The sequence below is a fragment of the Taudactylus pleione genome, unplaced genomic scaffold (genome assembly GCF_031769625.1).
Source record: "Taudactylus pleione unplaced genomic scaffold, aTauple2 ptg000918l, whole genome shotgun sequence".
Taxonomy (NCBI): Eukaryota; Metazoa; Chordata; class Amphibia; order Anura; family Myobatrachidae; genus Taudactylus; species Taudactylus pleione.
Genome location: NW_028285319.1, coordinates 3,664,386 through 3,678,258, shown reverse-complemented (window position 1 = coordinate 3,678,258; position 13,873 = coordinate 3,664,386). Strand labels below are relative to the sequence as shown.

At 40.3% G+C, this 13,873-nt stretch overlaps 1 protein-coding gene across 1 annotated transcript in view; it reads left to right on the top strand.

Annotated features, from left to right (window-relative positions):
• PCDH15 (protocadherin related 15) overlaps positions 1-13,873 on the top strand; it is a 1,543,840-nt gene that overhangs the window by 178,151 nt on the left and 1,351,816 nt on the right. Inside the window, exon 2 of the mRNA XM_088459638.1 lies at positions 3,421-3,533. Coding sequence (XP_088315764.1) covers positions 3,449-3,533 — 85 coding nt within the window. The 5' untranslated portion in view covers positions 3,421-3,448. The remainder of the gene's footprint in view (positions 1-3,420; positions 3,534-13,873) is intronic.

Below are 13,873 nucleotides of genomic sequence, written 5' to 3'. Positions count from 1 at the left end.
GTATGGCTGGCTGTGCATACTGTATTTGCTGTGGTTATCCATGATATTTGACTAGAATGGTCAATCATTGCAAACTGTGCAGTCCTAAATGAATGAATTCTAATCAGATATGAACTGCTTAATTTTAGAGTGAGTGTGGCCAGTCCATGAAGAGGGTATAATTAGCACTTAACCAACTTTAATATGCGTCATACAAAGTGTATTGTGTGTCATAATTCCAGCATATAGAGGACCAGTGATCACAGTAAGCCATTAGATGCAGCATTAGGTCCATCCTGTCTGAGCTTAATGTTTTTATTTTAGATGTGCTCACCATTCCAGAGTATTAGAGCAAGTCCAGGAGTCTGGGGGAGCAGCAGAAGAACCTAGCACTGCCCTGGACATATATGTACATATCGGTCCCCTTATACACTGTATAGTAGTGTATTATTATTATACAGTATTAATAATTAATCCTATTGATGGTCTATAGCAGTGCACCCATAACAGTGAATGTTTTACAGATCACCTAGTTGGTGCACAGGTGTATTTATTATTGACTGACATATGTTAAAAGATCCTTAGGTGGTGCTGATTATTTTATTTGAGATACTGAGAAGAACATGCAGCACTAGTGAAATTCTATTATATTACTATTTCTATTGTGGTCATGGTGTGGGCTGGGGAGGGGAATTTTCAAACAACCCCCCCCCCTCCCACCACCACACTGCTTGCCTATGAACTGAGAAAGTGGAAAATCAGGATTCAGCAACACCCACTGCTCACTTGTGGTTTTGGCAGACCCAGTAGTGGTAAGAATGTTTAGCTATTATTCAATACATTCTCAATTTGCACCTGAATCATCCATCAGATCTGTGCAGTTTCTCCATCCACATGTGGACTAAAACAGTTAATGCTTAGATAAATATGATAAATGCATTGCCTGGACTAAAGCTAAACATTCCTTTCTTCAATTTGCCATCTTCTCCTTTTATAGCCTACTCATACTGACAAAACAATATTTTATTTTTGACTAGCTGGAGTACCTGGCGTTGTCTGGGATTTTAAGAATGTTTGTTTACACATCACCCTCCAACCAACCTCTCCTTAGGCAGGCCTCACGGAAAGTGTGACAAATTTCCCCATCAACAGTCCTAAGGTCTTCGAAGGAAGTAGGATCTATAATGGTGTAAAGCAAACTTCGGAGATAGAAGCATTAAAAATTTGTAGGATGTACAGTGTAAACACGGCCAAGAGTTTCTGTTGCTCTGATACCAGGATGACAATCTACAGTGACTCCCTTTTTTCTGAGCAGAAAAACTTTGGGAGAAGCATTCCATGTGTAATATTTTTGCAGCTCACAGTACAGCAGGGTCCTTGCAAAGTCATCAATTTGACACAGTTGGAAGAAAGAAGTAAATGTTGTTGCGTAATTTGGTATACAGCTGAGAATGCTGGCAAAGCCTGCTAAAGCTCTCTTCGATAATAAACATTAAGATCATGACAAAACAAAACGCTTGCTCCGAGGCCCTACCCATATGCCGTGAGGCCCCGCAATGAGCGTCCAGCAAAAATTGTGGTTTTAAATTAATAACAAATTAACAGCAATTAATTTCGATTAAAAAATTTTTTAGTTGCCTCCGCTGTGTTTTAATACGCTCGTATGTAAAATGTCATGATCTTCACTTGTAAACTGGATTTTTATAGATAGACAGAAGGACAAATTTTTGCTTTGATATAGTAGAAAGATAGAAAAAAAAATGGCAGATAAGCTAAATCCTTTTGTAATTCCGTACCTGACCTGTAGAGGGTGAATGCTATGCAAAAATTGTGGTTTCCATTAATTAAAAATTATCAGTAATTTCGATATCAAATTTTTTTAGTTGCCTCCGCGATGTTTTAATACGCTCGTATGTAAAATTTCACGATCGTGGCTTGTAAACTGTGGATTTGTATAGAAAGACAGAAGTACAAATTTTTGCTTTTATATAGTAGATTTACTATACAGTTCTCTATACAGCACTGTTTGAGAGATTGACAGATCTTTTACATTCTAGTGAAACTTGGCACTTTAGGATGCTAGGAAATATAACAGGGATAGGCAACCTCTCGCAGTCCAGCTACTACAAATTTCGGCATGCCCTGACAGTTTAGCATGCCTTAACAGCAAAACTGTTGCAAGGAATGGTGGGAGGTTAGACTGACAGCAGCTGGAGTGCCGCAGGTTGCTTACCCCTGAAATATAGCATGGTACCATATTATAGACAGACAGGAGTGCTACATGGCAATGTGAGCCTGCAGACCCATCAGTTTGTTTTTCTTATCATGCAGGGAGATTAATGTTCTACAAGCTTTGCAGATCATTTAATCAGCACTACATTGTTAGTAGGTAGTTAAGTCAAATTAAAATTGAGGGTCGCACAGAGTGGGGCAATTGTGATATAACAGCATCTTATATGTTGGTTCGGGGATGGTTTAAGAGAGATGGGGGGACTGTGTTCTGCCTCCGTGCGGGACCCCTACTTCTCTGGCAGTGCAGAAAACTCTAGCTTTGTGTCAGTCTATTGCACATGCGCAGGTCTCTGGGAAAATGGTGCATGCACAAGCGGAAATCGCATGGAAAATGGCCGCTGCACCATTTTTCCGGTGATTAGAGTCTGCAGTGCCAGTTGACACGGGACTCCGGGGAGGTAAGTATAATAATTATATGGGTGTAGGGTGTGCGGTGTGGGCCCCCCTGAACCCAGCGGCTCATTGCACTGCACACCCTCCACCCATTCTAGAAACACCAATGTGTTGGCTGTAGAAACTAAAGTTGCGGTACTCAATCAGCTTGTTTTATATTAGCCTTGCAATGAATTATACAAGACAGGAAGTCAGTACTGCATTAGTTGACTACTTCCCACATCATAAATTCCATTTATTTGATATAGTATGAGAAGAAATTAACCATTCTACATAGAGTACATAAATGTTACTAGCAAAGTACAGTAGTGCTTTCATGTAGGCTGCTTGGTTTTCTTTTAAGTTGCATCTGAGATTTCATGCTGACGTCTGTATGCTAGAAGACAGGTTTGATTCTTAGATTGATGTTCTCTACAGCTACCAAAACATTTTACAGTCTATTTTAGTACTTTTATATCGTTTTCTGAACTCCTGACACCTCTTAGTGTTAAATAGAAGGGGGGGTGGGGGAGAGAAATGCAACATTTACTGCAGATTTGTTATCAGAAAGCCTTCTGTGTAGATCTGGGATTGCTAGCGGGCAATAAGTAAAGTCACTCAGCCCACCACAGTGGATAAGAGCATTTACGCTGTTATTGATACAAGTGACTGATGATGAGCTGAATGGAGTCCTACACAACATGACTGCCGCTGAGTGAATGATAAATGAACATGTCATATGTTTACTTCATTTCTTTTATTCTCATCTCATTTCAGATTTGCCCCAAGTGAAGTTTGACAGAAAATGATACTGAAGCTCTGGAACTGGATAACTTTTGCAATAGTATTCTGGAGTCACTTCAAATGCAATCAAGCACAGAGTGATGAAGGTATGTCTCATTTTCTCCCTGCATTATATACAGAGCATTTTGATGTTCATAGCTTTATTTATAAGCAGACTGAGCACGTTTCTAGCAATGGAACAAAAAGTAGCATTACATTGAACATGTGGGAACTTGCACAGGGCACAAATCACAAAAAATTATTTATTTTAAGGAGTATCTACCCAGGATGTAAACTTAAAAGGTATTAACGACGTGTGTAGTGTACACAGCAATGAGACCGGTGACCCCCTTGCAGATGGGCCGACATATTGGGCAGCCAGTACACAGTGGACAATCCAGTGCCCAACTGCCCGATATGTCTGCCCCTGCCGCATCGCGCTGCATGTGGTCGTCAGTCAAATTGTCAGGTTAAGCTGCATGTAGGGTCGACCTGACGATGCGGCTGACACACTAGACTATTTTGGGAATTTGTTGTACCAATCCCTCGGAATCGGGTAAATCGCTCAAGAAATCGTCTAATCTGTACACAGCTTAAACCGGACTTTGATTACTGATGGAAATTCTGCAATATTCATTGGCATAATTTCTCATCTGTCATCAATTTGGTTTTATGAGTTCAACAGTATTTGAATGATATTTTCAGATGACGTTCAGGATATGATTTAAAAAAAAAGAAAAGGAAAAAATACTGTCAGACCCTGCTGATTAGTGCATTTATCATAATAACATAATATACAAATTTGCAAATATAATTTCACAGAGTGCAATATTTTTGACTATTAGTCATGGTCAAATCAAAATAACTGAGTTACTAAATATGTCACCTGTGCTCAAGCATGAATATACTTAAAACCTGGACCTAAAAAAACCCCACTTGCCTAAAAATGTATAATTGATATCACTAATACCCTAACTTGGGGCATTTATACCTTACAAATTTCCCTTTGTCTGTTACATACAAAGCTATCCATGGTGTGTTCTACCCCATTTATGTAGACAAAAATACATAAACATTTAAAATATCAGGAGTGTTTGTACAACAGTTGTGGGTCTAGGTATCAAGTTGTTTTTTAAATATAATTATGCAGAAACTGCAGTTTCTGCATAATTTTATGTATTGCGTCTATGTACTAATGGCACAATGCAGGAGATTTTACAGAAGTCTCCGGCAAAGTGCTATTTAACACATCAGATCGCAGTCCCCATTATTATCAATGGGGACTATGATCTGACCCCTATGTACAGCACTAAACTTCAAAAAGTTTAGTTTTTCAGAGTTTAGCCCCGGTAGCTTAAAACATCTTCAGATGGTGTAAACTACTGTAAGCCTATGGGGGCTCCAGATGCAGGAAAGAGATCTTCCTATCTCTCTCTCGCAGCCCCCGGCCAGCTCCGGATGCTGACACTGTGCGCATATGCAATGTCAGCTTCCCCGGAGAAGTCTATCACTTTTGTGAAAGCCTTGTACAATTTGCTGGAGCTATAACTTGCAGCGAGAGCAGTTACTGCAACTGCTGTCCCTATGAGTTCCCTTTTGTACATAACAGGGATATTTTTCATTAAAAATTATTAATCCTCAGTGATATGGAGGGGATGTAGTCAGGATACCGGCAGGCGTTATCCCGACACAAACATCCTGACATGGGACTAAAGATATGTGCCGAAATCCAGATGCCTATCATTAGCCCCACTACAAAATCCCGGCACCCGGCATACTGAACTAAGGTAAGCAGGGTGTCTTAGCGGGACCCCGGTGGGACTCAGGGATAGGCACCCCCCAAGAGGGTTAGGGTAGGAAAAGGGAGCATTAGGCACCACTAGGGGAGGTTAGGGTTAGGCACCCCCCTGGGAGGGTTAGGTTTAGGGTGCGGGGAGGGGAGGTTAGGTTTAGGCACTAACAGTGGAAGGTTAGGGTTAGGAACTCGGGGGGGGAGGAGAGGGTTAGGGTACTTACCTGCTGCAGGCAGGATTTTGATCCGTCGGGCTGCCGCTGTTGGTATTTGATCCGGTGGCTAAACAGCAGTCACTATTACATACCGATTCAATATGGATACATAATAATCAAGGCTGGTCCGTGATTATTAGTACATAGACCACTTAGAGTTCATACAATTGTGTTTTCTGAACACAAACAGATTTGTTAGTTGTTATTTTCTTGTTGGGGGGGCGGTTCAAAGAATATTATTTTTAGACGCTGCTGACTTTTGCACAGTATGAATGATCTATAAATTACATTCAGAGAAAAGTGCTTCTGGGCTGTATAAATTAAATATTTGCTAAAAATGGCAGAATCTAATGTACAGTGTACTGTTTAGATTAGTTTCCTGCTCCAGGGCAGGCAGTTATACATAGGTTAACCAGCCACACATCAGAGCCCATTTCAGACTCATTAGACCAGTTTCACAGGTGACTTGACAAAGCTCCCAAAACGATTGGCCTTATTTTGAACTGCAAGAGGGAGTATAGTCCTGGTGTCTAAAGCATAACAGTACTTGAATCTAAGAAACATTCTCAATATTAAAAACTTCTAGAAAACAAAAATCTAATTTAAGCAAAAACAGCATATTTTGATAACTCAGCAGATAAACTATCTGACAAAAACTGAAGAACTCAATTGGTTAAAAGGGAGAGTTTGAAAATGGAAAGGCAAAGTACAGTAGTCACAATAGACCTTCCTCTAATGAAACTACATTACAGCAACAAGGTGAAACAATGCACCGAGATATATGGAATAGGAAAGACTTCTACAATCTCATTAGCATGTCTTGTTTTACAATATGAATACTGCTCTTTGATCTGTACAGTGATTGTGACATGTTTCATTCTGCTTATACGAGAGATACAGTGTAGCTGGAACTTTATGCTGAAACAGTGTTGCCAGACAGAATTTGGATTGAGGATTATTACACTTTTTAATTAGCATAAATTTATATCATGCGATAGCTTGAAAGAATCTGGAAGAGATGGACCCAACATTAGATTAGTACAAATATTTAATCATTCACTGAAACAACTATTAATCTAGTAAAATGCATTCACATATAAACTGCAAACCCTAAAGTGTTTAATAAAAAATGGTGAATATGAGGCTTGCTGTATGTCCTTTACTTACTTTTTAGATGGATATACTCATTTATTACTGTGTGCCAAATCTCTAAAATGTTGTCTAATCTCCTAAAAATCTGCGCTTTAAAGCAAAACTGTGATTTGGTGATAATTTTGTGATTTATGAAACCATATGAACATGCACTCATCAGCTTAATATATTTGATCATTCAAAGACAATTAAATAAAATACATTCTGAAAAAAACAATATAATTACAATGTTCACTTTGACATAGAGTAAGTATACAAAATTGTTTTGTGAAACTGCAACTCAATACTGCTGGAAAAGACATTTCCTGAAGAAGGGATTTACAGCCTCACAAAACGTGTAGAAATTGGTAATTTTCAAGGAGACGTCTATTCTACAAACTATTGAATCCTGCGTACATTGTCTTTCATTGCTTGTTATATGTGAGTGCATTACCTTACAGATACTCTTTGATAAATACAGTATTCCTCTAAGTTTTACGGTTTACAGTATATCAGAACATGGTTAGTATTTGTGAATGTTTTTTGTTTGTTTTATGTTTTGCAGTACCTCCAGCAGTGATCTCTATTCTGAGTGCATTAGTATAGTATTAGCTCCAGTTTCTGTATATTTCTCAGTCCACAACCAGAACAGAAGACCAGAAGTAGAGATTGCTTAGAAAGTTTGCATCTTTTTACATTCTGTATTAAGGAGAGTCAGATTCTGTAAGAGGTGAACTGCAGATTCTAAGCCTGTTGTTATAATTGGAGACTAGATGTACGAGAGAAGCGGCCTAGTAACATATGTGCAAGCCAGCACTGCCGTGGTGTGGACACAGGAGATATTCAAAGTGCATGCCTTGTTTTTTTTTCTGTTCCACTGTAATTGAGCTAGTGTAGTGTTCCCAAATGCTGTCCTCAAGGCACCCTAACTATCTAGATTTTAAGGATAGCCATACTTAAGCACATGTGACTTAATTAGTACCTCATCAGTTTGATTATACCAGCATGAAATATCATTAAAACCAGGACCATTAGGGTTCCTTGAGGACCGAGTTTGGGAAACACTGAGCTAGTGTATGAAACAAACATATACCTTTCATTCATATACCCAATATCTTGAACATGTGATTGCAAATAGTTTGGAGCCTCTTAATACAGTAGTTGTTTTGAATTTTTGAAACTATTTTTTGTTTGCATTATTCAACTGTGTAGAAAATAAATATAACAAAACCAAATCAAAAGCTGCAAATGTAGTGTAGATCATATATATCAACACGGGCTTGCTCCATATTAAGTGTTGTCTGCCTGTAATAAGGATTAATGTGGCAGGACTTGTGGGAAGGAACAGTATTACAATATAGATTTTCTTGCACCCATTGGGGCTGTTATGAATTGGGAGAATAGTAAAAAAAAAAGCAAGCAGCTTTTTATCTGGAAATGCAATGCAAGGGGTGCAAATACATTTAGTTTTTTGCTTGCAGGGTTAATACTGGCTGCTTTTGCATGTAGCCCAGAAATGCTGGACAGCTTTATTTTGACACTGCATTCAGATTTGCACTAAGACACGCCCCTCTCACATCTAAATCTCTGCACATATGTTATCTGCCCCACCTGCAGTGCAGCATGGTTTTGCCAAGGTGTTCTTTTTTGCTTTGCTCCCAACCCAGAATCCGCCCCATTGTGTGAATCATTGGATTCTCATATGGATTTTATTAAACAATTTAGCATCTGTTCTCAAGGGTTCCATACAAAGGGGTTAGGCACTAACCGTAATGTTAGGGTTAGGGACTAGGAGGACGGTTAGGGTTAGGCACTTACCAGAAGGTTAGGGTTAGGCACTTACCAGAAGGTTAGGGTTAGGCACTTACTGGAGAGTTAGGGTTAGGCACTAGGAGGGACAGTTAGGGTTAGTAACTGACGCGATTAGGGTTAGGCACCAAGGGGAGGGTCAGGGTGAAGATTCTGGTTAATAAAAAAAAATGTGTCGACCATTTCTGTGCGTTTCTTTTGAACCTGTCAACCTTCTGTACTGTCTAACTTTTTTCATATCGACCTTTTGATGTCGACCAAATTAGTGTTGACCTTTTCATTATCTACCTTTTGTACCCGATCTCTTCTTATATATACACTGAAGTAATATAAATGTTAATTATATTTGTTTTTACTGTAGGTTTAGATTTATAGGCAATATATGTAATTTTCCAATTTATATGCCTTAACTCTGGAATAAATATAATCAAGTAAGATTTTTTTCTTGATATTAGTCTTTAGGAACAATGGAAGCTGTGGTGTTACTATTGCTCCCTCAAACACAAGTCGTTGGTCAGAACAGCATAAGAGATTGATGACTGTTGAGCTTCTTAACCTCATTCGTGACTGCAAATTTAGTCGGAGAGGCACCGATAAGGGAGAAATAACAATAAACAATTTTAATTAAGAGCAGGAGATAGATAGGGGCTTATAACTGACTGAAGGTGGGCATATGCAAGTGTTTCTTATTATAGTCCACTTTACATTTTAAGAGCTCTATAAAACTGCTCTTATTTGAATATGCAAATTTCCTTCTCTTGTTAAGAGATTTCAATGTGCTTGTTTCTTCCCCACCTTCCCATTCTATTTATAGGTTATTTACAACATCATTAATTAGAAGTGGACATTATATTCACTGTGAGCTTTCTCATTCCAACCTTCCTGTCAACTGAGGGATGAATCAACCTGTGCCTGGATCTTTTCATTTACTTTGAGCAGTAGATGGAATCTCTGTCATGCCCTACCTTCACAGGGATTGATTTTAAGGGCACACTGTTAATCAAATGCTGGCACCAAGTTATTGGTATGTGGAAGGAACGTTTACCTTTCTATAACTACCAAACAAGGTAATAATAAAAGTTTTGGTAGTTCAAATCGATAAAGCCTGACAGTGCACAACACAGTGACTTCATTCACTGTCAGAGAGAGAGAGAGAGACTTTGGCATTTACTAACAAAATAAAATATAATTCTATAGTCCTAATTCCATCTGGATGTGAAAATAGATTCACTACTAATAACAAGAATAAATAATAGCAAAATAATGTACCGTATGTTTTATTCGCAGCGCTTCTACTGATTTTAGCTTTGCAACAAATTGTTACAAGAGGGGTGGATTAAAAATGATCTACAGTATAATTAATATGTTTCAGAACTGAATAATATTGGTGCTATAATTTTTCTTTTTGAATAATGCACTATACCTAGTTGGAGCAGGTATCACCACGCCCCATAGCACTCTTCAGGCAGGGGTATGTCTATGCCGCACTTGTCTTCCAAGCCCCTCACTCTGTTCTCAAAAGAGCTGACTTTTGCACATGTCCTGCTTGTGACTTGTGTGCAAGTCTTTTGTGCAGTGCTAATAACTTTACATGAATTTCATGTTTTAATCAGTAAGGGGTATATTTACTAAAGTGAGAGTTTTTAGAAGTGGAGATGTTGCCCATAGCAACCAATCAGATTCTACTTAACTTTTAACGAACACCTTCTAGAAGATAATAGCTAGAATCTGATTGGTTGCTATGGGCAACATCTCCACTTCTAAAAACTCTCACTTTAGTAAATATACCCCTAAGACTGGACTAGAAAAGGCTTCTGTACACCTATAATTCCCCCTCCTCCTTTACTCTTGTCTCACTATTTCCCTGTGCATTGGTTCCTTCCTTGTAAAGCAAAAACATTACTCCAGGTGGGACAATCTGTTGCTTTCCATAAAATAGTGAAGGCTATTTTCACAAGCAGATGAATGAGGGCAGTGCAGATCTTTGCATATAGTCGAATATTTAGCATTTATTTTTGAGCAACTTTGAACCAACCGCAAAACGTGGATTTGGCCTGTGCAGCCTTTCATTGACTTTGTACAAAGAGCAACAATAGTGTGTAGGTGCTGTTTGCAAATGTATAATCAGGGGCGTATCTATAATGTGTGCAGTGAAGACGGGCCCCTGGGTCCAGGGGGGCATGCACCCATATTATCTAATACTTACCTTTCCGAGGTCCCACATCAGGTATCTGAACCCTGCACAAAACGTCGGAAAATGACCACCGCGGCCATTTTTCCAGCATTTTGCGCATGCGCAGTGATGAAATCGCTGAGAAAATGGCGGCTGTGCCATTTCCCGGGTGAAATGTGCATGCGCAGTAGACTATGGACACACTCTAGTGCGCAGAGTCTACTGATGCTGCAGTTGGCGTCAGTCTGCTGCCGGCCGCCGGGGAGAGAGGAGGGGGCCCCAGACAGGGATTGAATGTGGGTCCCTGCCTCTCTTAAAATGCCCCTATGTATAAACTACAGTACCACATTTCTGATACCAACTTGATAGCAACGAAGACAGTGTATTCAAAATCATTTTATTAACTTAAATAAAAAACAATTTATGAACCATTTGCCTGCCATGGCCACCTCCTTAATGACCATGCAAGGCTGTGCATTGCCTGACATGGTTGCAAACAATGTGACCAGTCAGAAATGCCCACTGGGTGGCTGCTGGGATGTAATCTTCCAGCAGCTGATATTGTCAGAGGGACCTCCCGACCTCTCTGCATCCCTGCACCCTCCCCCAGTATCTGCCATGCAGCCGATCACTGCTGATTGGTTAGCATGGCAGGACCCCCAATGTATCCTCGGCAGCTTTAGAGAGCAGTAGCCGGGTTAATGTAAATCCAGCAGCCCTCAACCACCCCATTGTATACCCCGGTATATCCTCGGTGGCTTTAGTGAGGAGCAGCTGCCGGGGAAATGTAAATCCAGCAGCCGTCAGGGGCATATTCATCACAATCCGCATCTCAGATGTTGACAGTATGTGATAAATTCACCCCAAATTGCTATGCAATATTTGAATACATCACAAGAATGTATCAAATATCCCATGCAGGGACAGCGCTTGCGAGATTCCCCCCTCTCCCCCGCTAAGCTAACACTTACCTGTACGGTGATCGGTGAGCTCCTCTGTGACTCTGTTCAGCTGATTTCTGGGCTCCTACTCAGTGACCCCCTGTCAACTGCTCTGTGCTGTAAACAAAGTTTATGGCACAGAGCAGCTGAATGGGGGACACAGAGCAGGAGCCTGGCATTCAACTGACTGGTTCATGGAGGAGATCACCGGTCCCTGGTTGCAGGTATTTATTTTTTTTTATTTTTTTTACAGTGATCAGCTGGTGTTTTTGTTTTTTAGAGACATAAGGCTGATCACAGGTGCCAGCTCTGCTCTTCCTGTCAAGTAGGTGAAATGTGAGGGAAGCCCTAATAATGTCATCTCCAGGTAGCATTATCACAGGGCTCCCCCCATTATTGATTTACAATTTTACATTAGTAAATTTGAGCAGATCATATTTCCCATTACAAGTATGAGAAATGTTATCTGCTTACTAAAATAAGTATTATCAATATTATTTTTAGTAAAAGTAATATTGATAAATATGTCCGTAAGTCCATTAACATATACTGAGAATTGTTTAGATACCAAAGTCCAGAGCCGTAACTAGACTTTTTGGTGCCCTTTGCCAGAAAGAGTATTGGCGCCCCCTCTCCCCTATTTTCCAAATAGGGACATAAGACGTGCATCTGAAAAAGGGCCATAGCCTCATGGGGAAGGACCAGGGAAGAGATAGGAGACACCAGGAGATGCTGGGGATAAAAGAAGAGGAAGCTACAAGTGAGAATGGTAATAAACAGAAAATTGACAGGCCCAAACAGCGCCCCATGCCCTTTGGTGCGCTATGCCAAAGCACAGGTCGCATTACCCTAGTTACGGCCCCGCCAAAGCCTACCTGAAAAACTTTGCTGACATGTACATCCCTTTAACATATTTAGATATTATTTTTTAGCAGTTATACAAGGGGAAGTGCCACCCAACAAGGGGAAGTGCCACCCAACAAGGGGAAGTGCCACAAGATGCCATCAAGGTACATTGCCTTCAGTCAAACTGCTGTAGTTTGGCGCATGCCCAATTACTTAATTAATTGCACAATGCCAATGTGAAGATATTGGGCCAAATGTAATAGGGTGAGAGTTTAGAAAATGTGAGAGTTTAGCAGCAACCTCTCACACTTTTTTAATTTGCCCAATGTAATAGAGTCCGACAACATGCACGCTTATATACTGTATTTTTCAGACTAGAATAACTCTCACGATTTAAAGTCTCATCCAGATGTTTTCCCATTTTGAATATAAACTCGACCAATGAGAGAGTTTACTGCTAAACGCTCACATTATCTAATCTCTTGCCCTATTACATTTTGCCCTTTACTGTATCTGCATTTGTTGGGATTCTTCTGCTATTTGAGCAACGTGTGACCATGACTCACAATGTGTAATGGGGAAAGTTTCTGAATGATACAAGAATACAACCAATCACTTACAAGTACTTATGTAACTTGTATTTTCCTTCTCTTAAGGCGCATATCTACTACATGACTAATGAGCGACAATGACATCGTAATCGTTCATTATATTGTGCAGTGGATATTGAGCCCACACTGAACGATATACCGTTCACTGTGGGCACCCTCCCTCATCCCTGAACCTGCACAACCTGGCGATATCGTCAAGTTGGACAGCAGGTTCAGGCGATGACAGATGCCGACAACGACCAGCAGGAGCGCCCATCGCTGGTCGTTGCCGGCATATTCACTGCACGATGAATGAACGATGGAACGATAACTACGTCGTTATTGTTCAATCATTCATTTATATCGTGTAGTGGATATGCGGCTTTACAGTATGTTTGCAATATGTGCGAAGTAGCCAAAGTGATGCACATGGGTGGTCTCAAAACATTTGGAATGCCCAAGAATGCCCCAATTTAAATAGCTGTAATAATTTTTCAGGCTTGTCTGCCATCAAATAGCTGGATCTCACCAGTCTGTGTGATCCTGATGCTTAGCTGCATTCTGCTAATTAGAATGATTACTGTTTCAGGGCCTAATTCAGTTTGGATGCAACTGCGATCGTGGCTGCGATTACGCACGCATTCTCACTGTGATGATATGCTAATCCATTGCAATTGCTATGCCGTCGCAGCACAACATAATAAAGGCACCCACCTTACCTTATACACACAAGACTACGAAACCATCGGTAACATAGAGTACAATCTGAGCCTCACGCATACTTGCACAAGGTCAGACCTTACTCAGAAATTGCTAATCTCAGCGCACGCAGCTGCATAGGGCATTGCAGTGGATAATTTATGCACGCCCCTTCAATGGTGTTCAAACGCTCTGGCATGCCTGTGTTTCGCTGACCCCCCCCCGTCCCCGTCACCTCCCACAAACGGTAC